The 25,339-nt window shown below is 58.0% G+C and overlaps 1 protein-coding gene across 4 annotated transcripts in view; it reads right to left on the reverse strand.

The window, feature by feature from the left end:
* Positions 1–2,311: 2,311 nt before the first annotated feature.
* EHMT1 (euchromatic histone lysine methyltransferase 1) overlaps positions 2,312–25,339 on the reverse strand; it is a 140,366-nt gene continuing 117,338 nt past the window's right edge. For all 4 annotated transcript variants that reach the window (XM_044264407.1, XM_044264409.1, XM_044264408.1 and 1 more), the window contains exons 17-27: positions 23,897–23,998; positions 22,263–22,367; positions 17,035–17,189; positions 16,005–16,172; positions 15,695–15,839; positions 15,033–15,110; positions 14,046–14,161; positions 12,798–12,884; positions 12,275–12,353; positions 3,728–3,903; positions 2,312–3,561 (exon numbers count right to left, since the gene is read on the reverse strand). In XM_044264407.1, the coding sequence (XP_044120342.1) occupies positions 3,384–3,561; positions 3,728–3,903; positions 12,275–12,353; positions 12,798–12,884; positions 14,046–14,161; positions 15,033–15,110; positions 15,695–15,839; positions 16,005–16,172; positions 17,035–17,189; positions 22,263–22,367; positions 23,897–23,998 (1,389 nt within the window). In that variant the 3' untranslated portion in view covers positions 2,312–3,383. The remainder of the gene's footprint in view (positions 3,562–3,727; positions 3,904–12,274; positions 12,354–12,797; positions 12,885–14,045; positions 14,162–15,032; positions 15,111–15,694; positions 15,840–16,004; positions 16,173–17,034; positions 17,190–22,262; positions 22,368–23,896; positions 23,999–25,339) is intronic.

Below are 25,339 nucleotides of genomic sequence, written 5' to 3' on the forward strand. Positions count from 1 at the left end.
GGAACCAGCCGGGAAGAACAGAAAGATACTTCCTGGTGACAGATGAGAATGTCCTATTTAAGGGACGGGTTACATGGGCAAAGGTGTCTGTCAAAATTTACTGAGTTATACACATAAAACCTATGCACTTCACCATATATAAACCATACCCCAATATTTAAAATATTAAACATAGTTATTTCAGCCCCACACCAAATAAATCCCACCTAGATTCAAGAACTAAACTGAAAAATAAAACACCAGAAAAAGTGCGAGAGAATATTTCTATAATTTGGAAGCAGAGAATATTCTAGATAGAGTGCATAATCAGAAGTCACGGTCAGATTTCAGCACATAAAAAGCTTAAATTTAGCGTGGGTACAAAGCTAGTGCATAGACAGGGCATACAAACCAGTAAGGGAAATGCGAGCACAACGAGATCTTGCACCGGGCCACGTGAGGGGAGAGGCTGCCTGTGCTGCAGACCGGCTGGTCGGTGTGAGCTCTACTGTGCGGAGGTGTCGTTGGCTCTGGCTGACGGGAGCCAGCAGGGAGCGTGACCGCGGGGTGTGTGAGGCCTGGGAAACATACCCTGTTGGTGGAGACAAAGGCTGGCAAATATTTTAGGGGCGGGTTTTCAGGGTTCGCTTCCTCAACGTCTGCTGTGGAATGCCCTTTGACCCCTTCTCTAAGACAACGGCCGCACAAGGAAGGCGCATGGAACTCTTCCTCCTGGCGCCGCTGTTGTTAGCAGAGACTGCAAACGTCCATGTGCCAACAGCGAGGACACAACCACAGTCACTCACAGGCCACAAACAGGACAACCGTCCACACAAGTGAGGGGAGGCCAAGAAAGGGGCACTGCTGGTGGGTTCCCCGGTTTCTCTCCAGTTCTCATGTGCGGGTTTGTGTCTGGCAATGAGTGCGGCAGCCGGGGTGACTGTGGTCACTTCCAGCTGCCCCTGCAGGGAGGCCTCAGTCAGAGGGGGCCTCTCACCCGCCCCCCCCCCACCTCTGAGCGAGGCCTACACCCACCCCTGCAGTCTGTGCCCTGCTGGAGCACAGGCCCCTCCCCCACCCCAGCCCCAGCCACAGGGCTGGGGCAGGGACATCAACAGCTGGAGCTGAGGTGGTCACCGTGGAGCCCTCCTGGACCAGATAAGACCCAGCAGCCCAACTCATGGACATCAGGCTCCTCAAAGCCAGGGCCTGTGGGGGCTTGTCTCAGAGGCCCCATAACTCGCTGTTGGTGTTTGGGGGGCGGTTCACTTACCCCACAGTCCGCATAAGTTTACATAGCACAAGTTTTCAAGTTTTCAACTGGACTGAGTCCCAGTTTAACAGAGTTGCATGCACACCCAGCACTTGGCCCGGTGCACCACTGGTAGCCTGCAAGGTAATGAGCTCAGAACCCAAGGAGGGGTGCTGGGGGCAGGGCCACATAGGGCTGGTGGGTTCCACAAGGCCTGAAGCTCTATGTGGACCCCCCGCCACCCTACCCACTGCCTCTGGGACGCCGCCTCCTAGGGGTCCGCTGCCCCAGCACAGCCCTGGCCCCAAAGCACTACGCAGAAGAGAAAGACAACAGGCCTGGGGAGCCAAACCAGAGTCCTCCTGGAAGAAGGGGCATCGGCCTTGTGTAGGATCAGCCCCACCTCTGTCCCACTGGGTCACAGATGCTCCCACACACCCAGGCCTGCAGTCCCCTTTCCAAGGGCCTGGGGGATGGGGGGGTGGGAGGGGATGGCATCCTGCCTGGGCTGTTTACAAAGCGCAGAGAGCTGCTACCGTTTCAGATAAACGTCTGAACGTGTCTGAGTGAGTGAGCTCTGTGTATAAAGAAGACAAGCATTCAGCTATTTCTTCTCAAGCTTGCAGGCACCCAGGGAGGGAGCCCAGCCCTGCACAGACCACAGAGCCCGTGCGTTTGGGACTAGCAGGTTCCTGCCGCGGGAAGAAAGTCCTCCAGCCTTACCACGTTCAAAAGCAGATCTGATCCACACTTCTGGGGACTTACCTGGGGCTGCTCTAAGACAATGTTCCGTTCCTCCAGAACAGAACACGACCTGGGCCTCCATGCCTGGGGTTGGTCGTACCAAGACTTGAACACACACACACGCACACACACACACACGCACAGAGCGACCCGCACAGACAGGTCTTCTGCCTTGGGGTGCAGGCATGGGGTGTGCTCTTCGAGGTCAGGAAGGCGTGAGCATCCAGGTCCATGGAGGGGCTCTGGCCCCGCCGCGCGAGAACCCTAGAGCGCCCCCACGGGCAACGCAGGTGTTTTGCAGAAAGCAGGTGAAACGATGCCATAATAAAAACCTCATTTAAAGTACTTCTCTTTTTTATTGATTTCATTGAAAACAGAACAAGAAATGGTCTGAGCCAAAAGACTGCTCTTAAAACTGTCAAAAACATTTTAACAGAAAAAAATAAACATGACTGCATCATGAGTGTTTTAGAAGAGCCGACAAAAACCCCACCGCCACTGCACTAATTACAGTGTTTAGAAAAGTAGACGACCTGGCCGGCCCTCACACAAAAGGTGACGGCAAATTTATTCCACGACAAGACTAACATTTTAAAAAAAGTTTTTTCCTGCATTTTATTCTAAAATCACTTTGTTCTCTTTATACAGTTGATAGTTTATTTTCACATGGTGAGTAGAAACCACACCAGAATCAGCACCGTTGTCTGTGTTTTGTGTTTTTTATTTGTCCTAATGTTCAATAATGGTAGAAAATAAATCAGTTTATTCATCATCATAGCATGTGGTTTAAAAATCAACAGAAGGCGCCAGCGTCGCTGAGCCGGCGGGGCTGGTGCGGGGTCCTCCGGGGGCCGCGGCCCTCCTGCACCCGACAAACCACTTCCTCGGAAAGAAATGCATTAGAGGTCTGATATATAGGACTAGATATAGAACTTCTTTAAAAAGCAAACCCACATTTTCTCCAAAGTCAGTGACGGCTCGGCCTGGACCTCTCCCAGGTCGAGGTGGGGACGGCGTCCGCACAGCACCCGGGACGGCACCTGCCACGCAGGCCTCGGCAGGCGGGTCCACGGAGCAGCTCGCAGCTGACTGTGCCTTCGGCAGGTGCCACGCGGGGATCTGGGCCCACAGGACTTGGCCAACAAGCCCCACAGTGGAACAGGAACCAGGGGAGTAGAGGGGGAACGAGAAATGTGGAAACGACAAAACCATCATCAGAAACTCACTAGGTCACGCCAGCGCGGAATCCCAGAGTGTTCCCGAGCGCCCGCCCCCGGCCCACGGGCCACCACGCTGGGGCCTCGCAGCCCTGCAGCCCCAGGTCGGGGCCTTCAGGCATCCACTTCTCCTTCCTCTCCGACCGCAGTGTGCACAGCACCGACGCCCGGTGCCCCACGCCGGCTGCCACTCAGAGGGGGTCAGCGGTGGAGGAGCTGGTGTCGGGCAGGCCGTTCTCCTGGCCCTCCTGGGTGGCGCTGGCCTGCCGCTGCGCCAGGGCTGTGCTGGAGTGTCGGCACTTGGGGGAGCCGCATCGGCAGCTGAACAGTTTGCCTTTGATGTCCCAGAAGCGCTCCCCGTAGTCAAACCTGGGGAGAGAGCAGAGCTAAGGGCGGCGTCCAGGCCCCACACCGCTTGGCGGCAGGGGGGACCCAGCCCGAGCAGAGCCGTCCGTCCCGGCTCAGAGCTGCGGAAACACAGAGAACCACAGAAGGTCCCCAAGCTTAGCCGGCCCCTGGGGACGGCGGCACCTACCCCAGCTGCTCCCCGGCCTCAATCAGGCGGGTGCTGAAGAAGGCAATCCTGGGAAACCGCAGGTCCTGGTGTGACATGAACACGCGCACGGGCACCAAGTTGGGCTCGCAGTGGTGGTTGATGAAGCGGCTGACGTTCCCGTAGAAGCGAGCGTCGATGCAGTACACCTCGCCGTCCTGGTGGGCGGGAAGGAGAGCGGGATCTGCAGGCCGCAGGCAGAAACGCGGCCCAGAGCAGGGGCACAAGAGGCCTCAGGGCCGCGGGGATGCTACCCACTCCACACCGTGAGCCAGACGTGGACCATCGGACGCTTGGATACCACTATCACGAGGAAGGGGGCAGGGCTGCAGGGATCACGGGGTGTGGCAGGAGGTTGGGGAGCAGGTGGGGAGCAGCTCTTTGGGACTTGGTGCTGGAGGAGCAGATCCCAAGGAGTGGCCGGGAGACGCGGAGTGTGCGGGCAGGTGGGACAGAGGGAGGGAGGCAGCGCTTGGGCTGAGCGGTCGGTCACAGCCACGTGACAGACACACTGCCAAGTCCTGCGAACCCAGTGGCAAAGAGAGGAGCCAGGACCTCAGGAGCCCCGGGACCCTGCCCCAGCGCCACCCCTGTGATTACGAGCAGAAAGGACCAGAGCGGACGGTGAGAAAGGGGGGTTGGCTGGGGGGCCTGACCTCACCACAGGAGCCCTTGAAGTAGCAGTCTTCTCTGGAAAAAGCCAGAGCACCGGGGCCTGAAGTCCAAAGGGTCATGTGGTGAGGAACGTGCGTGGCCTGGGTACTGAAGGGGGCGGGCATCTGCCCGGGGACGCAAGGAGCAGAGTCCTCCAACCCTCAACAGGCTGCAGCCCTATCTCCCGAGAGAACCCTGCCTGCCCCGGGGCCCTGAGCAAAGAGCCCACTCACACCGGGTCTGCCCCTTGCAGTGCGCGGCCGGTGAGCAGGGACGTCCCCCACGGCTACATCCGAGTGCCACGTCTGGGAGGGAAGGCCAGATACACCACGAGGAGAAGGGGGCCTCCCGGGCGTGTGCCCTGTGGAGGGCAAAGCATTGACCAGAAGCCAAAGGACCCTCAGGGGTCAAGGAAAGGCAAAATGGTGATGGAGGGCTGTCTCGGACAACCTTCCCCCAAAACCGAAGGCGACGGGCTCCTGACCCAGCGGTCCTGCCTCCAGGCGGAAACCACACGACTGGCACAAGCCTTGGCCTCTGCCTCCGGGTGCCACGGACTCGACATGCAGGTGGCCCCCACGCAGGAAGCAGCTCCCCTCCTGCAAACAGCCCTGGTGGGCACGCGGCCCAACCGTGTGCGGCCCACGGGGAAGACCGCCGTGCGGAACGAGGCGTGAGGAGCCGGACCCCATGACGGCCGGGCACCGTGGGGCTCAGACCGTGTGCAAGAGTCCCCGCCTGAGCCAAGCCAGGACGGACGCCGGGGACGCCAGGGCAGGCGGGGGAAGCCTCCACCTCGACAGAAACAGCCCGCATGCGAGCCCGGCCGGCCGGCAGGACAGACCGCAGGACGTCCGTCAGAGGCTGGAGCCGCCCACACAGCAATGGGCACAAAGGCGACAGACCGGGCAGATGGACACATTCTGTAGAACCCATAGTGCCCGGCCCTGAGGCGGCCCAGATGCTGCCCGAGCAGGCGAGGACGCTGCCGGCCCCTTCGGGCGGCCCTGACGACGGGAGACAAAGCACGTCCCTCTGACAGTGAGCATCTCAGAGACCCACGAGAGAGTCCAGTGCAATTCCTCAGTCCAAGTGTCCCGCTCCGGCTGTCAGAGCCAGCACGGGACGGCCGGGCACAGCCTCCGTGACGCGGGCGAGGGCGAGCGCCCCACAAAGAGGCTTGTGGGCAGGACGGGTCCTGGAGATGCTACTGCAAGTCTCAGCAAAGGCTGAGATGGTCCTGAGTGTCCCCAAAGCAACGAGAACCCTGTGCACACACTCCGGATACGTGATCCCTGCGCCACGGGCGCGCCACCTTCTCTGTAAGAAAGGCAAGAAGTAAGAAACACACATGGACACTCGGTGTTCCTACGAAGGGTCACCTGTGGGGGTCACAGAACAGGCAAGGCTCTCCTGAGCAGAGCTTTCTGGGTAATCTCTACTTCAAAAGCACGTAAATATTTTATGTAACTAAAATAGATTTTAAAATTCTACAATTTGTTATTTATTTCTAAAGCACTTTCTAACCCCAACATGGGGCTTGAACTCACAGCCCCAAGACAGCGAGCTTCACGCTCCGCTGACTGAGCCAGCTGGGCACCCCTAGAATTCTAGAATCTGACATGAATAAGACACACACACCTGCATGTCAGACTAGGAGCCCACCCGCCCAAAGAGCTGTCACACCAGGAGCTGCCCAGGGGTCTCGTGGTCTCAGCGGGCACATTCTCAGCAAAGACCCGGCACGCACACCCGCACTGCGGTGTCCGTGGCCAGCACGTTAGTGGCCCCTCTGAAACCACGGACACCGTGAGGAGCGAGGACCTGGACAGGCGGGAGGCGGCATCAAAGTCAAGGGCTTCCGCAAACCCCAGCAGCGTTCAACCCAGTAGTGACGGGACATGTTTTTAAGGATTCTTTCATTCCATACTTTGACCCCTGGTGTCCTGACTGCAAGGACCCAGGGCAGCTCAGAGACATCTGAGGCCGAACGAGGGAGCCAGACACAACGAAGCCAAGAAGGCGAGGCCAGAGCAAACAGGCTCCTCTGGTGCCAGCGTGGATGACGATCGGTCACAACCCTCAGTACAGAACAACCAGGAGCTGTAACAGCATGTGAGAGAGAAAGGAGGACAAGACCCCGACCCCTTCAGCACCAGGAACTCCTACTTCCTCCTCGGTGGCAAGAAGGAGTGATCCTGCCTGTACGCAAGGGGCTGCTCAAAAGCCCACATCTGGGTGGGGAAGATTCTTCTTTCCAACATGAGAGTCTGTTAGGAAACGTGAGAGATGGGACACCCCTCAGGGAAGGCCCCGGCATCAGGAGAAGGTGGGCAGCCAAGGCTCACCTACTCTGGGTCTGGGAGAGGCAGACCCCAGGCTGCCCGCGCCCTCACGCTGTCTGCAGAGACAGAGGACGGGGACGCGGCCCCCGACCACATGCACACGGATGCAGGCTCCTGCAGGACAGCGCGAGGGTCGCAGGGCTGCCCCCGGGGAGAAGAAATGATGGGGCGCAGCACTGAGAAGTCGGGAGCAAAACAGCTGTTCACACTCTGGGGAAACAGAGGTTGGTCTCGTGAGGCACGACAGTGACGCCCCTGCAGGCACACGCCGGCTCCTCGGGAACAAAATGACAGGTTTCTGAGTGACGTCACGTTCCTGACACAAGAACAGATGAAACAAAGTGGGATCTAATGGGTGGCGTGTACAGCTCTCGACAGCGTGGCTTTCTCTCCTCCTCTGTCCCGCGGGGCCGTCGCGACGTAAGTAAGAGACTGTCCACAGAGGCAAGAAATAGAAATCCTGGAGGCAGGGTCTGTCCCTAACAGAGAGACCACAGGGCAGCCGGCGTGGGTGCGGGGCAGACCGTTAGACCTGGGCAGGATGTGTGAGAGGCGCACGGAGGGGCGGGGTGTCCTCAGGGCGAGGAGCACATGACATCACAGGCCCTCGTGCCAGGACCGGACCCCAGCACGAGGGAGGCCACAGCCTGAGACCCTCCGAGGGTCCCTACCGGCAGCATCGCCCAAAGCCTGCAGGACATGCACAGCCCTCCCCTGATGCCAGGGTTGGGGGAACAAGCTGCAGGTTCCCCACCCCCGCAGGCACGGAGCACAAAGCTGAGTCCCTGCCTACTGGTCCCTGTGCCCCACAGTGCCCCCACACCACCTGCGTTTTCCCTGGCCTCTGGCATGGTGTCTCTCAGTAAAACTGTTTTTCTGTGGTGTACCCCGAGTTTTTGCTTACCCAACCACACTCAGCTTAGAGACTCTGTGGGGCAAGGGACACAGGTACACAGAGAGACAGGAGAGCTGCCCATCTTTGGAGCAAGCAGCTCTTCCAGACCTGACTGCTGCCCAGCCCGGCCGGCATCCGTTCCTGGCCACGCAAACACCGCATCTTTCCCACCATGAACGATGCTGCTTGGGTCTTCAGACGTGTGTGCCACGTGCTCCTCTAAAGTAGTTCTGATAAAGAAACTACTTGTCCCTCCTAAGACAAAAACGCCACGGGAAGGGAGCTCCGTGCCCCTGCAAGCCTGCCCTACTCCGAGAAGCTGAGAGTGTGCAGGCACCCTGGTTAACCAGGGCAGATTCAAGCAAAGGCGGCTAGGAGGAGGTGGGTATTCAGAAGGTTCTAGAACAGCAAGGACAGGGAGATTCTGGGGTCCTAGCACAGACCCAAAACCTGGGGACAGCCCAGCCCAAGGAAAAGGCAGGCAGCTTGGCAACAGGTGGTCAGATCCCAGACGCATTCTGAAGGTAGAACCAGAAAGTCTCCCGATGTCTTCGACAGTGGGTGAGACACACAGACGTCGCGGGCACAGGTATGGCTACGCCATGGGCGACACAAGGTCTGAGCTGGAGTGAACCCTGGGAAGCTCCGGAGTCCATCATGTGCCAGAACGAATGAGCCAGAGAAGCAGGCCGGAGGGAACGGCCTGGAGGGCTGGACTGAGAGGAGACAGGAAGGCCGGGAGTTGGGCAGGGGCAGCCACAGGCAACAGCCAGCAGGAGAGCGGGGCTGGTGGCACGGTGTCCCCGCTAGGGTCCGGGGTCTGCTGGGGCAGGCTGGCTCCATGCCCAGACAGCAGCCAGTGGAGAAGACGCGACCCTGTTCAGATGCCAGCGCCCCTGAGTGGACCGGCAGACCGGAGAGTCCCAGCGGCCTCCTCCGTACACGCACCCGGGTTCTAAATGCGTACGGAAACCCAGAGTACTGCGGAGAGCTCCAGGGACCTTTAGAAAGGGATGACCTGGTTCCGAGATTTCCCCTGAACTGACAGTAGGGAAGAGACAGCAGGGTCAGTGCCAGGTTAGCAAATAAATCAAAGAAACAAAACCCAGTCCAGGCACGGACCTACTCCCGACGGTCCAAGCAGAGGCTTTTCCAGCCAACGCCAGCCGGCACTGAGATCACCGAGTACTCACACGGACAAAGAGCAGTCTCGAGCCTCATCTCGAGCCACGCGAAAGATGGACTGTGGATCCAGCAGCCAAGAATATGAAAATCCTAGAGAAAGGAAAAATCTTCACAACCTCGTGGGAGACAAAGAATTCGTAGGACGCAAAGCATGAAACGGTAAGAAAATGTTCTGCTCCATGGAAGACCTTGCTAAGAAAATGAACCATCGAGGCACGGGCTGGGAGAAAACACGGGACACGTGTCTGACCAAGGTCGCGGACCAAGAACACAAAGAACCCTACAACTCAGGAAGAAGGTACGTAGCCCGAGTAAACGATGGGCAGCAACTTTTCAAAATTCCTGCCCAAAAGAGCAAAGAAGGAGGCCGACCGGCCCACGGAAAGACGCTCAGGCCAACGACATCAGGAAGATGGGGACCCAGTGGGTTAGTCGTAGGAGCCTGCCCTCCTGATGTCAGGGTTTTGAGTTTGAGCCCCATGCTGGGTGTGAAGAGGACTTAAAAGTAAATTCTTTAAAAAAAAAAAAATCATCAAGAGGGACGCTTGGGTGGCTCAGTCACTGGGCGTCTGCCTTCAGCGCAGGATGTGATCCTAGGGAGCCGCACTGGGCTTCCTGCTCGGAAGGAAGCCTGCTTCTCCCCCTCTGCCCCTGCTTGTGTTTCCACTCTTGCTCTGTCAAATAAATAAAGAAAATCTTTTTAAAAAATCATCAAGAAAATGCACATTAAATTTCAGTGTTTTCAATTCTCATTTGTTGCTGGTGGAGACCTAAAGTGATACAACTACTTTGGGAAACCGCTTCCCTTTTCTTTTAAAGTTATTCAACGTACACGTTCACCCGACATCAGTAACCCTACCGCCAGGAATTACCCATAAGAAATGAAAACTCGGGGCGCCTGGGTGGCTCAGTGGGTTAAGCCGCTGCCTTCGGCTCGGGTCATGATCTCGGGGTCCTGGGATCGGGTCCCGCATCAGGCTCTCTGCTCAGCGGGGAACCTGCTTCCTCCTCTCTCTCTGCCTGCCTCTCTGCCTACTTGTGATCTCTGTCTGTCAAATAAATAAATAAATAAATAAAACTTTCAATAAATAAATAAATAAAATCTTAAAAAAAAAAAAAAAAAGAAATGAAAACTCAAACCCACAGAAACCAAACTCACAGCAGATTTACTCTGAACATCGAAATCTGGGAATACCCAGGTCCGTCCCCAGGCAGTGGCACAACACAGCTGGGCCGCTGGTGGGTCACAGGACCTGCCACCACCTGGGGGGAACCGCAGGAGCCAGAAGCAGTGGCGCACATGCTGACCCCACTCATGAGAAACTCTGGCCCTGGGAAAAGCCAGCTGCAGAGATAGATGCGGCCCCACGGCCACCCGGGATGGGGGCACCATGGGGCAGGGGAAGCGCTCCAGGTCTTGGTCCTGGCACTGATCAGACTCAAAACTACGCACACACACTCCAAGTTCACTGAACATCAATTATTTACAATAAAACTGACCCTTAAAGTAAAATCAGCAAAAACCTATCAGATGGGGCACCTGGGTGGCTCAATGGGTTAAAGCCTCTGCCTTCGGCTCAGGTCATGATCCCGGGGTCCTGGGATGGAGCCCTGCATCCGGCTCTCTATTTAGCGGGCAGCCTGCTTCCTCCTCTATCTGCCTGCCTTTCTGCCTGCTTGTGATCTCTGTCTGTCAAATAAATAAATAAAATCTTTAGAAAAAAATAAAAAACAACCTATCAGATGAAAAAGCCCAAGAGGAGGGACGCCTGGGTGGCTCAGTTGGTTAAGCAGCTGCCTTCGGCTCAGATCATGATCCCAGCGTCCTGGGATCGAGTCCCACATCGGGCTCCTTAATTGGCGGGGAGCCTGCTTCTCCCTCTGCCTCTGCCTGCCTCTCTGTCTGCCTGTGCTCGCTCTCTCTCCCTCTCTCCCTGACGAATAAATTAAAAAAAAAAAAAAAAAAAAGAGTCGCGAAAAATCCCAAGAGGAGATCTACAAAATTGCGCACAGCAGCACAGAGCCTCAGTGGGGCAACTGGGGATGACCAGCAAGCAGAGGGGGACACCGTGCTCGTCACCTAGAAAAGCAGGTGCCCCAGGGGCCCCGAGGTGGGTCACAGGTTCAACGCTGCCCTGTGCTGTACAACGTGTCCGGCTGACCCTAAAACATACACAGAAACTGAACAAGACCAAGAAAAGAAAGACAGCCCTACAGACCCCAAGGTAAGAGGACGTCAGGTCAGATGGTTACTACAGCAGATAGGACAGAGGGGCGCCCCAACATACAAGGACACGTGGGTTACAATAAAAGCCACGCTGTGGGGCGGTGGGGAGAAGGACGGTCTTCTCAACCAATGGTCCTGAGTCACCCAGACATCAGCGTGGGGAGAAAGCTGGACGCTGCAGCAGAACAACCATAAGCCTACACGTGGGGGCCAAGTGTAAGTTCTGCAGACGCCGCACGTGTGCCTCTGCACGGTCTCGGCTGTGAAAGGCCTGGCTTCACCTGGGATGCTACGAACGCCCACAGCATGGAGGGAGAGGCAGAGAAATCGGATGACAATAAAAACAGCAACTTCCGTTCATGAAAAGACATCATCGGGAACTCAACAGCCACAGAGAGAATATCTCTGCGCCCCAAGACCTGTGGGGCACTGGCACAAACCATGAAGGGCAAACCGCTCAAAGGACAAGGACGGACAGAAGACCGGGTTGGAGGTCCACAGAGGGGACTGCGGGGGGGACATCAGGGTCTGCACACTGCGGCCACCCAGGACACAGGTCTCTCCCCCTGGGAACGTGGCTTTCTGAGAGCTGACTGCAGGGGTGGGGCGGGGCGGGGGGCACGGCGGGAAGGGCAGCTACTCCAGGCTCTGGCAGCTGTGGCTACAGGCGAGCCCTGGGTCCCCACCTGCACCTTGACCGTGCTCCTGGGAGTTCTTAAACAGGCCAGTCATGGACTCAGAGCAGGACAGGCACGAGGGTAGGGCGAGGACGGCCTGAGGTGGCCTCCAAGCGTCCCGAGAAACCCGGGTCCTCGGGTGCAGACCAGGGCTGACCTACTACCCCCCAGCCAGGAGGGCAGCTAGGACACACGTGAGACCCTTGTCCCTCACACGAGGCTTGCTCCCATTTGTTTGCTGCCGTGCACACACAGCCCTCTGCCCTCGGCCAGCCACGGACCCTAACCCCTGGTGAGCAGCAGGGGTCAGAGGACTGGTGGGCTGCGTCCAGGCTTCACGTCCTCAAGGAAGCAGGCTCCTCACTGCACAAGCCTGGGGACCTCCGGGGTCAGGGGCCCGACTGCAGGCACCCTGCGAGCCCTGAGCGCACCAGCACGCCGGGTGGGCGGCGAGGACAGCGGGCCGCTGTGGGCGAGCCTCCTTACCGCTCCCACGCCGCATGCCGCGACCAGCTCTCTACGCCCCAACCCCTCCAAACGCGTTACCTTGTTGTCAAGATCGAAGAGGTAAGAGTCTTCCTCCCGAACATCAGCTTCCGAGTCAGAGATGAGCTCCCCAACGTACCTGGGGGAGGCAGGGCGCAGCTGAGAGCGGACAGCAGGACCCTCGCCCCTGACCACGAGCCAGGGAGCAGGCCCATCCCCGGCCCCGACGTGTGGCCAAATGTTCTGGAGAACACGCCTGTGACCGAGCTGGGGTTTAACTTTAGGTCCCAGAAGAGGACGACACAGAAAACTTCTGGGACCAAGGATCCACAACGACACTCCCTGAAAGCCACTGAACAGTACCACCTTAAAAAAGCCACGACCTGGTGAGAGGCCAAGTGCAGGTGGAAAGCCAGGGAGGTCGGCGAGGGTTGGAGACCATAGGAACTTGGTTTTCAGGGGCATCCACGAGTCCTAGGCATGGCCAGGGCCCTTGCAGCCCCTCATCCCACACTGCTGGGCTGTCCCCAAAACGACAGGGCAGCCGGCAGCCCTGGAGTGACCTAGGCATGCACTCACTTACTCGCAAACGAAGGTGCCCAGGGGGATGTCCTGCAGGGACCGCACGCCCCAGCCCATGTTCTGTGTCCGGTAGAGCTGCAGCCGGGCCCTGGAAAACAGGGTCAGCCACTTACCACCAAGCTCCTCAGTGGTTGACTCAAGTGTGGACCACACCGCCAGCCACGGCAGCAAACAGAGCGCAAGACACAGCCTTCCCATCGCGAGAGCTCCTTGGAGCTTCCCGTGCACAGAAGCCCACAGCACATCTTCAGGGAACAGGAGACTGCCTTGGAATTCGGTCCCAATGCCTGTGTCTTCATCTGTAACACGGGGACAGGTCTGGCCGAGCCCCCGGGGCTGCAGTGAAGAGCAAAGGGGCAGACACTGCTAGCCCCTCAGGGTAGGTGGGGGGCTCTCCCAAGCTCAGAGACATGGGGACCCACCTGCCCTTTTGTGTGTCCAAGGGCCCTGGGGGAGCCGGGCACGTGTGTCCTCCCCACAGAGGTTGTGGGGCCAACAGGGAAACAGGAATGTGGGCTGGTCAGAGGCACTCTCTGACCGCTGGTGCGCAGAGAAACCCTGCAATGCCGACAAACCAGACCGATGCTGCGTGTGAATTTGCCCTCATGCCTCACACGGCCAGAGAGCTCTTCCAATTCTCAAGCTCGTGCACAAGGGGAAAAGCTCAGGGACAGGGGACGCCGTAGGAAGGTGTGTGAGTGCGGCCTGTGGAAGGGTTGCTGCCCAGACCTCACCGGGCAGGATTTCAGACCACATCAGACCACATCTGAAATGCTGTCCACCAGAGCACGCTCACTCTGCTGCTGCTGAGACACTCGCTCAACACAGGGTGTTTCCGAGTCTTCCCACAGTTGCTGTGCACCTGCTACCTCGAGGCAAAGGCAATGCTCGGGAAGAGCCCGTTTCCGGGCCTTCATGGAGCTCATTGCGTGGGACAGCCTTGTCCCTCAGGCCTCACCAACCCCCCAGTGCTCAGAAGCAGGACTTGTGTCATCGGTGCCAGCTTGTCCCACCAGCCGGGGACAAAGGGCTCACACAAGACAGCATCCTTGTGTCTCCGCCGTGAGCACACACGCACGTGGCAACACATCCCAGCCTTGTCTGTATGAAACCCCTGTAAAGTACAGCGAACTCTGCAAGAAATCTGCAACTGTCCCCAAACCTTGAAAACAGACACCCTTGGCATCACGCAGCACTGAAGGGCTTAGAGCCCTGCGCTCAGGCAGGGGCCGCAGGGGCTCGTGCTCACCGGAGGCCGTTCTGCACGACGCGGTTCCGGCAGCTCCTCCAGCAGGAACAGGCATGGTTGCACTCAAAGATCAAGGGCGGTTCCGCCATGTTGAACTCGGGCAGGAGCCGGCCGTCCTGGGGACAGACGTGCAGTCGGGACTGAGCGTGACTCGCCACTCACGCTAAATACACTTAAACCAACACAGTTTTACAAACGAAAACACGGGTATTAAAACGATAGTTTCTGGTTCGACTTCACGCTGGGGGCGCCAGGGTCATGTTCCACATCTGTGCTCTGGACAGGAAGCATTAACCGGGAGCGTCCACAGGTGTCTGGTCTCCGTCCCCCCGGGCCACCTCCCTCCTTCTTCCCGGAACGCACTCCGCATCGCCCAGGCCAGCAGCCCACGGGCCCCCTCCTCTTCCTCCACGGGGTCATCAGCCCCAGCCCGCGTCCACTCCACGCCGTGGTCTCTCCTTGCAGCCGGCAGGCCCGCAGCTCCCGCAGCGACCGGGCCACCTGCTTTCCCGTCCTACACCCAGACACAGCAGAGCCACTGGCCAACACGCGAGGGCCTCATGGCTGAGTCGGCGTCCCCGTGGCTTCAGAGGCTGCTCTGAACAGTGAGGCCCTCGGAAGGCTCTCGCGCACCCCCAGCACAGCAGTGCCTCGCAGAGCACACACTCCGCCAGGCGTGCCGTCACCCCCGCTCAGCAGGCAGGAACAGCCCCCGTGCCACGCCCCGTGCTCCCAAGGTGACTCTGCTGTGCTCTTATCCCCACCCCGGGACACCCTGGCTCCGGTCCCTGGACAACCTCTGAACTCCTGACACTAAGGGCATTTAAGCTTCTTCTACTGGACGCCGGCCTCCAGAGCCGTCCCCTTGTCTCCCCAGTGGCACTGGGCTGGGCTCACTGACAGCTGCCACAGAGGCTGGCTCCCCGCAGCCCTCAGCCGGGCTCCGTGGGGGCCTGTGGGACATTGTGGCCGCGGCCGCAGGCTCACCTTGTCGTACCAGCAGCGCATGCTGAGCTGGCCGCACATGCAGTTGCTGGAGGAGCAGTCGTCGATGCACACGCAGTACTGTGGGGAGACGGCGCGTCAGGGGGCCGCTCTCAGAAGGCCAGGCCCGCACGGAAGAAAGGAGACTGGCTCGAACCTCTCCATTCTCAAGGACACCAAGGGACGTGCAGCCCCAAGGAAGAGGGCACATGGGCAGGAGAGGACACCCGGCCGCTCAGACACAGAGAGACCGCACGAGGGGCTCGGGACGAGGAACCCGAAGGAAGGGAGGAGGCAGGACGGTCAGCGAAGTGGGACTAAGAGGCAGAAATCCCGAGGCCGGCACGTGAGGCCCGCCACTCCATGGGAAAGGGCCACAACCCTGCCCTGAGGGCACATGTCCAGCTTCAAGGCAAGAGGAGCTCGGCAGCAGGGACCGCGGTGGCACCACGCCGGCTCCTCTCACGGGCACAGCCCCCAAAACGTGACTCACGGGGGACGCTACGCACGGCTCTAGGGGCTGGGACCCCCAAACGAGGCACCGGACCTGCTTTCAGGAAGGATCTTTATCTGCCTTCAGACTCTTTAGTGGAAGGCGATCACCGTGAGGGAAATGCCTGTGGACCCAGGCCCCAGAGGCCTGCCACCGCGCCCCCATCACTGACCTGCAGGTGGGTGATGTTCCTGTCGATGTTCATGGGAGACGTCACGCAGTTCTGAGAAACGTATTTGTAGTTGCTGGGGCACGGCTCGCTGTCCACGGCGTTGACACACGGGATGGGGATTCGCTCATAGCCTCGAGCAATGTCTCTGCCACCGGGAAGGGGCGACGTTACCCTAACGGGACCGCCGCCAAGCCCTGGGCCAGGCACCCTGGACTCAGACCCGGGGGAGTGCCTTAGCTGGGCCAGGAGCTGCTGCCTCCCCCTCTTCGAGCCCCATCCGTCGGCCCTGGCCCGAGAGCAGAGGTCTCACCTGCTCACCGTCCTCTCCGTCGGCGCAGGCCTGTCGGGGGCCGCGTCTCGGAGCGCCCGGCTCGTGTGCAGCGCGTCCCACACCTGGGAGTGGAGGCTTGCACACTGTAGGGGCGTCTCTCCCTCCTTGTTCTTCAAGGTGACATCTGAATCCCGAGAAAGAAAGAGGCTAAAAGGAAAAATGCAAGCCAACAAAACATTCAGACCTTCATTTAAAAGACACGAGATTTATGACTTTAGAAGGTAAAAGTAAAGGGAACACATCATCCACCTTGATAATAAGCTTGCGGACCAGTGCTTCCAAAAAGTCCTGCCCTGACTCACCAGGAATATACTACATTACTTCTTTCCCACATTTAAGGTCAAAGGTCACCTCAGTTTCCTTGTCAGGAAGCGTGTGTAAAGGGCTAGGGATGGTCCGGCAGGGTATCTGGCCTTTCCATTCGAAGGCCCGCTGCTCAAGGAGGAACAGGGCCAACGAGAGGCGGGTGAACCACGCCACGAACACTGTCCGCGCCCTGCAGGTGAGTCAGCACCGGACGGAGGGCGGCAACGTGGTATCCTGTGAGCTTCCCCGCCACAGCCCGCTCAGCTGGGCCTCCCACAACGTCCCAGTCTGAGTAGGCGTGGGCCCCACGACAGGGCATCCCCGCATTTCCAGGTGAGCGGGGGCGGGGGGGGGGGGACCTGAGGTCATGCGACCGGGCAGGATGGGGTCTTGAGGTTCCACGGAGGGCAGAGCAAGGACGACTCCCAGGACCCGAATGGCACCACACACATATGTGACACAGGAACGGGCTCTGAGGGGAGAGTGGGGAGCACCAACACCTCCAACCCTCCTGAGGGGGCCTGCCCCCTCCCCTCTGACGAGGGGTGCTGGATGAGATCATCTAAGTCTTCGATCCTCCCTGAACCAGAGAGAGCCATGCTGACCTCCCATGGGTCGCCACCTGCTCAGGGAAAGCGCTTCCCTTGGAGCACCCGGGGTGCCTGGGAGGTGTGCAGGGGCTGCGGGCAGCAGGGCCACTCACAGGACACAGGCATAGCGGTCCTCTCTGGCAGCAATGTGCAGGGGCGAGTCCCCGTGGACGTTCACGGCATGGAGGTCACATCGGGCAGCCAGCAGGATCTCGGCTATGTCCACGCAGCCTGAGAACGCAGCCCAGTGCAGGCAGATGTTCTCCTCCTGCACGGACAGACAGCGCAGTGCACCGAGAGACAGCAAAGACCCAGTGAATGCTGAGCACGCGTCCTGTCTTGTTTCGCTCTTGTTACAAAAGTAATGTAAGTACAGTACTGAGCATCTTGAAAACAGAATACAAAATCACCTGGAATTAGACCAACCTAAACACGACGACATCTGGGAGTAAAATCATATTCACTTGGGAAAAAAAGTACAATTGCAGGACGGGACCATACTTGTGTAAGATTTGACAAAGATAAAAAGTGGGCAAATCTGACTGCATTAAAATCTTACTTCATAAGAACCTCTGTAAAATAAAAATTTTAAATCAAAGATTAGAAACACACCATTTGTGCCGTATACAAGCTATACATGACTTAGAATAAATCACAGTAAGTTTCCTGGATCACACTGTCACTTTGAAAACAAACGTGCAGAAGGTTAAGAAAATTTAAAGCTCATGTGAGAGATGAGGAATATGGACGCATACAGAGCAACGTGCAGCTTTGCCAGGTGGGAAATCAGCGCGAATTATAAGTGACACAACAGCTAAGCGACCACACTGGGAACAAATGGGAAAGCCACTTCGACACCCCCCGACACGCACACTAGGCTGCCGGCCCTGTGCTCCCTGCAGGCCGGGCACACCCGCAGCTCTGGCCACGTGCAGGCCAAGCTCACAGCTGTGACTCACTCAGCCCTTCCTTTACCAAACCTTTAGTAGGTTCCTGCCTTCCCCTGGAACACAAGGCAGTGAATGTTTTAGTCCTTTTCTTCCTCTGACTAGGTCTCAGGGCTCAACCCCTCACAGCCAGCATCAACACTGACTGCCCTGAAAGCACTTTCTGCTCTTCTGGCAGATGCCTCAAGAACCCCCAAGATCTCACAGGAACCACCACCTGAGTCAAGCCTGGCTGTCCTCCCTGGTGCCACCCCAGGGGGCTGGTGGCACAGCAGCCTCGCACAGTGCACGGCCCGCCCCACCCGCCAGCCCCCATGAGACGGAAGTGCCGGCTACTGACCCTGCACGCCTCATCCCTGCGCCCCTCCCACCCAGGGAACCTCCCGGAATGCTCCAGTTCTCGGGGGAATCTGCCTCCCTGTCCCCCACTCGGAGTGCACCCGATGCTTCCGGCTCAATGGACTTGAGGAAAGGGAGGAGTCAAGCTGAGTGGCCCCCTCTGCCAGGAGACAAAGCTCGCCCCAGGCAGAGGCTTCACTGAAGGCTCCTCGGTCAGCCTTAGTGTTCTCTGAAAAGCCTGGATTTGCCTGGGGCTTCCTGTCCTGGACTTGTTCGAGATACCATCTTTCCAATGTCTAGACCTGAGCAAGCTCCAGAACAAAACATGGTTTCCTTACAGGCCTTTTTTCTCATTCCTTTGTGACTTTATGACCAGAATTACAGGTGGAGACTGTCCCCGTGCATCTGGGCTCCTCTGAGCCCAGGGATGTGCAGTCCCAGACTAGCTCGGATCTGCCTGCTCTGTTACAGCCTGACCCACGCACATGAAGTGAGGGACGGCGCTTTGGTTCTGGCAGGGACTGGGCCAGGGGAACCATCTGGGATTGACCCTCCTGCCTCAAAGAGCCAAACAGTCACAATATGTGAAATAATGGTTTTCAAGACACTGAACATCAGGCGATGAAATACTGTACCCCTGAGAGCAGAAATACACAAGGGAGCCTGGGTCCGTCTCACAGTCCTGAGATCCAGGCCTCAGGGCAGGGAGGGGACCAGGAGAAACCCCGAGACAGGAACTGCGGGCGGGTGGCCAAGACAGCCAGGGCTGAGGCAGCAGAACATGGGGCTGGGAAAGAGGCCTCTGGAGATCTGGACATTCTCACCTTGGATCTCCAGGAGGACATACCCCCAAAGCTGAGGCAGAGTGCTCAGCGCCAGTACCCGCGCAAGAGAGACAACCAGCACAAGGCTGAGGCCTGCTGGAATGTAACAAACCTAGAAGGCAAAACCCAAAGTACACTACTTCCAGGTAACTTTGCTGCAGCCGGGACAAGGCTCAGCTCCTTCCCAGGACTACAGAGACCCCAGCAAGGAAAAACTGACCGAGTGTGGCCTGCAACCCAAGGTCACAAACAAAACTCTGGGAGCCGACTCGCACGATGCCCGCCGGAAACACACTCGATGAGAGTTAAGAGCGCAACAGGCTCTGAAGAAAAGAGGACTAAGCTTGAAAACACAGCGACATTGCAGCAGAATCAGCAAACTGCGATCCAGAGTGAAAAAATACTTGAGGGAAAGGAGAAGAGCATCAGGGGCTCGGAGCAACCAACCTCACGCCGCAGATCCCAAGAAACGAAGTCAGACATGCAGAAGAAAAAGGACCCTGGAATCAAGGACCTCAGTACAAAGGAAGTGGTGGCCTCAGGCACTGGTCCTTGGAGATTACAGTGTTTCCAAAAGATAGCCGACGGCTGAAACAAAGTAACGGTATATCGTGGTGTCCTACGATGTCCAAAACCAACAGCTGGGAGAAACGGGACACCCCTCTGTGCGTGTAACATAGCATTTTCTCTTAATTGAGAAACCATGGAGGACAGACATGGAGGCCAACAGCACAGAAGACAGGGCCCCGGGACGGAGCCACACACGTGTGGACAAAGGGGCAAAGCCAACCCCACGGAGAAGGGACGGCCTCCTCAACAAACGCCGCCGGGACAGCTGGACACCCTCGTGCAGAACAGACCGCTACACGAAAACACGAAGGAAAGTCTTGGGGGTCTTGGGTCAGGCAATGATTCCTTAAGGAGAACAACAAACACAAGATCCATAAATAGGAAATATGAATAGACTAGACTTTATAAAAATTAAAAAGCATCTGCTTCTCAGAAACAGGTGCCAGGGTGTGTAAAACATCTGACAGTGGACTTGCACGCAAGACACTGGACATCAGGCTTGTCCAGTGTACACGCAGAACATACAGCAACTCTTACAACGGAAGAACTAGAAAACAAGACCCGCCCACCCCCGCCAGCAAGAGGACACCCATGAAGCCCGGAAAGTGCCGGGGAGAACGCGAAGCAACGGCCTGCAGACCCCGCTCTCAGGCACAGCCACTGCGGGGGCCGGGCAGCCTCCATAAACAGGCGACGCAGGCTTTATGGGAGAGAAATGATGGCAGGGGCCACGCAAAGACACATGCCTGCATGTCCACAGCACTGTGTGTGTGAGAGCCAGAGCCCAGAAAACCCAGTGTCCGCGGCCAGGTGAAGGACCCACGAGCCGGCACGATGAGCCCAGCTGACTGACGCTGCCTGGGCACCGGCCCCGTGCAGGGATCCGGCTATGGAAAGTGGAGCGGCAGGGGCAGGAAGAAGCTTCTGGGAGAGTCATGCACTGTCCTGACTGTGGCGATGGTTTTTGGGGCTAACACACATCCACCTGGACACCTTACATGGTGCACCTCGGACACATCACTAGAACTGTTAGGGCAAAAAAGCACGGCTGTTTGTCACAGGAACAGCACCCACACAGCTTGGTCCATCCTGCTTCTCGAGGGCCACCAGCAGGACAGGCACTGACACCCACAGGCCCTATGAGGCTGGGGGCCGCTCTGCTCCCACACACTCTTGACATCCTGCCCGCCAAGGATACACGGCCGCGGCCACGCTCGAAGGAGGCCGCGCGGTATGTGTCACGAAGTATCTGCAGGACAGAGAACAACGGGCTCCTACGGCAGCCAGGCTGGACTTCATCATAGCCGTTACCTCTCCCCTCACCCAGAGCTGCCCTGGGCATCCCAGGCCCTGGGTCCCTCCAGGCAGCACCACTGCACGGACACCAGCTCCAAGGACACAAACAGACACACCCCACGGCTAAGCCCCAAGCTGCAGGCCCAGGTGCCGGCCTCTGTGCTGCTCTTCCCGGTTTCAGGCCAGCAGGACCGGCTCGCAGACTGGGGCCAGGTCCCAGAGCCGAGCAGCCACAGTGAGTGATCCGGTGGTGTTCGCTACTGCCCCACCTTCTTCCAGCGGGGATCTGGTGAGCCCGTCCCGCTCACCACCCGGCTCCCTACCTTGGACACTCGGGCTCCACGTGACTCGCGCCGTACTGAATGGCATGCTTGCAAAAATCACGTCTCACCATGAGTTGCTTTCATTTCATTTCATTATCAGTTTAATGAGTCTGTGCTACATTTTCCATTTACGGCTTTGGGGGACTCTCTGCAGCAGCCGACACAGCTCTGCAGGGCACACTGTGTCCATCCGCCCTGGGACCCCATCCCTATGCCTTGTTCCCGAGCGGATCCCTGAAGACCTTCCAAGAAACGCCCTTTTATATTAACTAGAGGGGCGTCCTGGGTGTTTCAGTCAGTTACGCGTCTGCCTTCGGCTCAGGTCATGATCTCAGGGTGCAGGGATGGAGGCCCTCATCGGGCTCCCTCCTCGGCGGGGAGCCTGCTTCCCCTCAGCTCCCTACTCACTCATGATTTGTCACTATTTCCCTTTTTCTCTGGAATAAATAAAATCTTTTAAAAAATAATAAAATAATGAACTACAGCCACCTGCTGTCTGATACACAGGCTGGAAGATTACTCCCAGGGGAACTGGCAAATATTCTGACCTTGGCCCCAAAACCCTGTTTTCTGAAAACAATCTGCCCCATAAAACTACCCATCCACACAACCACCTTAGCTCTCACGGTCTGGGCACACGGTGGCTCCCTTTCTTTCCTCCCAAGACAGTGTTCACACGGCTACTGCCCAGGTATGGGGTGCGCCCTGGGCTCCCAGGCCCTAACCGCAGACGTGGCAGTCAGGGATGCCATCACAGTCCAGGTCCACCTCTCCAAAGGTAGGTACTATCCATGGAGCAGGTCTCAGGAACCTCTGCCCCTCAGTCTACACGCAGCAACTGGTTAACCCACAAAACCACCCCAGGAAGCCAGAGCGGGTCCACGGGGGCCGTGGAAAACATGAAAGAAGAGGGCAGAGCTGCAGTCAGGCTTCCTAGAACGAGAAGCTGCAGCTGCCTGCGCTGTGCACCCTGGTCCCTCCACCCTCCTCCAGGGTCCGCTTCCTTGGGGGAGCTCAGGGCCAGTGACAGCCAGAGACTCACGTTATCCCGGATGTTGATGTCAGAACCCTTGGAGAGCAGCAGCTTCACGAGCTCCACATGCTTATACTCCGTGGCCCAAATCATGGGTGTCCAGCCGCCGTCATCCTAATTCCAAAAAAAAGCCAAAAAACACACACCACACACACACACACACACACACACACAATCCATTATAGCTCTGCAGGCAAGTAACATGAAGCGATCTCACTCAGGACCTGTAAGATGACTACAAAAGACAGGAGACAGTCCAAGTCCCCATTCTGTGGATGAGGAGACCAAGGCTTAGGGTACAGCCCCCAGTGCCTCAGTGAGCGCAGGAAGCAGCTGGAACCTCGGCTCTGAGGGGGGCGGACAGATCCGCCAGGTGCCCTCGTGCCATCGCAGCCTGCTGGGCAGTCACCACCAGGACGCCTACTTGGACCACATAAGGACCAAGAAATGCTGACCAGACCGTCCCTTCCAGAGCAGCAGTCTGGCTGGTAGGAAGCACCGGCCCCTGTGACCCAGACAGACCCCGAGCATGAAGTATGACCAGCTGCCAACACTGCAGACGGCCAGACATCCAAGCCCAGAGACTGATGGAGGCTGTGCCCACTTCCCACTTCTTCCTGAAGGGCAGGAAGCAGAAAGCCTGCCCAGGCTGACCCCATATTAGGGTCTGTCATGGTTCGGACGAGCTGGCTTTCTACCATCCCCAACCCAGGCCTGTCTCCTTACTCAGTGGTGGTGGGTAGTTTTATTTAAACCAGAAAAAGGCAAGTCTTCAGGAAATGAGTGTCATGTTGCCAACTCATGGTCTGGTGGCAGAAAGCTCAACCCTCCCCAACACGTCCCCAACGACTTCCTGTCCCTCCCTCACCAGCTGCCACCTCTCTGGGAGACATGCGGCCCCCATGACTACAGTGAGGCCATCCCTGCAGGCAGGCTGAGGGCACCACCTGGGCCCTGGGGGCACAACAGGGGACAAGCACACCACAGGGAACCCAGCCCAGGAACATATAAAACCGAACTAAGTGGGAGACAGGAAATGAATCGGGAGGGGTCCAGCCCGTGGGCCTGTGAGAGCAGGGGGAGGCCAGGTGGCACAAGGCAGGGAGCTCTATCTGGGCCACTGGGGAGGATCTCTGTCAGGGTGGCTTGTTGGAGCTGGGTCGGAGGCAATGGCTGGACTAAAAGACGGGACAGGGCCTGTGAGCCCAGATGGCCTCTCCAGGGCCGAGTCACAGGGGAGGGGGGCGGTCTGGGTGTCGGCAAGTGGGAGGGAAACGCTCTCGCTCGCTCTTCTGAGCCACTCACTAGATGCAGAGGCGACCTCCTCGTGCCGGGCCCACGTGTACATAAAGACCCTGCCGTGGAACCCTGACTGACGCTGGGAGGGGAGATGGCTACGGGAGGGAGGGTGCCTGGCAGGTCAGCCCGGGGAGATGCTGTGGGAGAAGTCTCCGGCCGGGCCGCTGAGCCGGTGGTGAGCGTTCAGAATAGCCAGTGGTCAGGCAGGGGAGGCGGCCGTGGGGGCGAGTCCAGGCCAAGGGGGCTGCAGAGAATGGAGAGGGGCCACCCCTGCTACGACGGAGCACAGGGTCACTGACCAGGCGGCCAGGTGGAGGGTCCGCAAGTGCAGGGGGCAGCGTTACCTGACAGTTGACGTCCATCTGTCCGTTCGAAAGCAGATACTGAACCACATCGTAGTGACCTTTCTTGGCAGCGAGGTGCAGACAAGTGGAGCCCTCTGCGTCCTGCAACACAAGCACCACTGAGACCCAGAGAAAGCCCATGACCTCCGGCACGGCCGAACGCAGCACCACAGTGACCTTCTGCTCCCCACACTAGGGAGGCACCTTCTAGAATGGCAAGGAGCCCAGGCAGAGAAAGGCGGAGTTGTTTTCTGAGGTCGCACAGCTGGGGTCCAAGCCCCGTCCATCGGGCTCCAGACTCCAAGCTCTGGACATCAATGGGGCAAGGCCTCTTCACCTTGTAAGACACACCTGCAGGGACACCATGTGACGCGCCCATCCCTTCCTTTATCCCACGGTCCAGTCAGGGTCAGGCACACCCCGGGCTTCTCAACATGGCCACGTGCAGCACCACGGCCTCTATTCCAACAGAGCCCCCAGGCCTGTGCCAGGCACCTGCACTCCTCACGTGACAGGAGGGCCCCATGCCCACTGGGGCCTCCATGAGGTAACGGCCGCCACCGCACATTAGACTAGTGCTAGTAACTCCATAATCAGGTCTATGTGCCGCCCAATTAGAAATAATAAATGGCAGAGAAGAGCAGGGGCCCAGAACGGGGGCACACTTGCCCTGCAGGCCCACACACGTCAGAGTGGCCTCCTGCAGCTGCAGGCCCATCTCCCCATTAGCCTTCTGCTCTGCTTCCTCAAGTGCGCTAAATAGGTCCCATTAACTGCGGCATCTCAAACCGAAACAAAGGCGACCCTCCACTGTGGAGGTCAGATCCAGGAAGCTCCAGGAGAGTCTTGGGGGTCCTGGGAGGGCTGGGGCACCATCTGCATCCTGGTTTGCACAGCCAGGCTCAGTGCCAACCAGAGAGCTTGGGCCCTGCACACACGGACTCTTCCTGGCCGTGAGTCCCAGGGACCCGCGCACACTTCCGCCGTTTTCTCCTTCCAGCGTCTCTTCGCCTCCCCTGCTCCTGTCCGCACAGACCGCATCTCCCGAGTTCTTCTCTTCCCCGTTTCTGACCCTCTGAGGAGTGATCTGAGATTTTCACACACACACGGATAAACGTATTTCTTACCGATCCTGAAGTTAGTCAGTAACCTGCTTTTCCCAAGAAAACCCACCCAGTCAAACCCCACCTTACTGGCATTTAAAATTTTAGTTGTATGAGAAATAAAAAACGTATGGTTGTTGGTGCAAAGGCCTGCCTTATTTTCAAGTTTCTCAGCTGTCTGTCCTTGTACTGAGTATCACAAAACCTTCCCCTGTTGACACGGCCCAGATCTGAACAGGGCTATCTTCTCCTGGGGGCAGGGGCCCTCCACCCAGCGGCAGCGACCCAGGGTCCTGGGATCGAGCCCCGCATCAGGCTCCCCACTCAATAGGAAGCCTGC

Source organism: Neovison vison, chromosome 9 (assembly GCF_020171115.1).
Source record: "Neovison vison isolate M4711 chromosome 9, ASM_NN_V1, whole genome shotgun sequence".
In the NCBI taxonomy this organism is placed as follows: Eukaryota; Metazoa; Chordata; class Mammalia; order Carnivora; family Mustelidae; genus Neogale; species Neogale vison.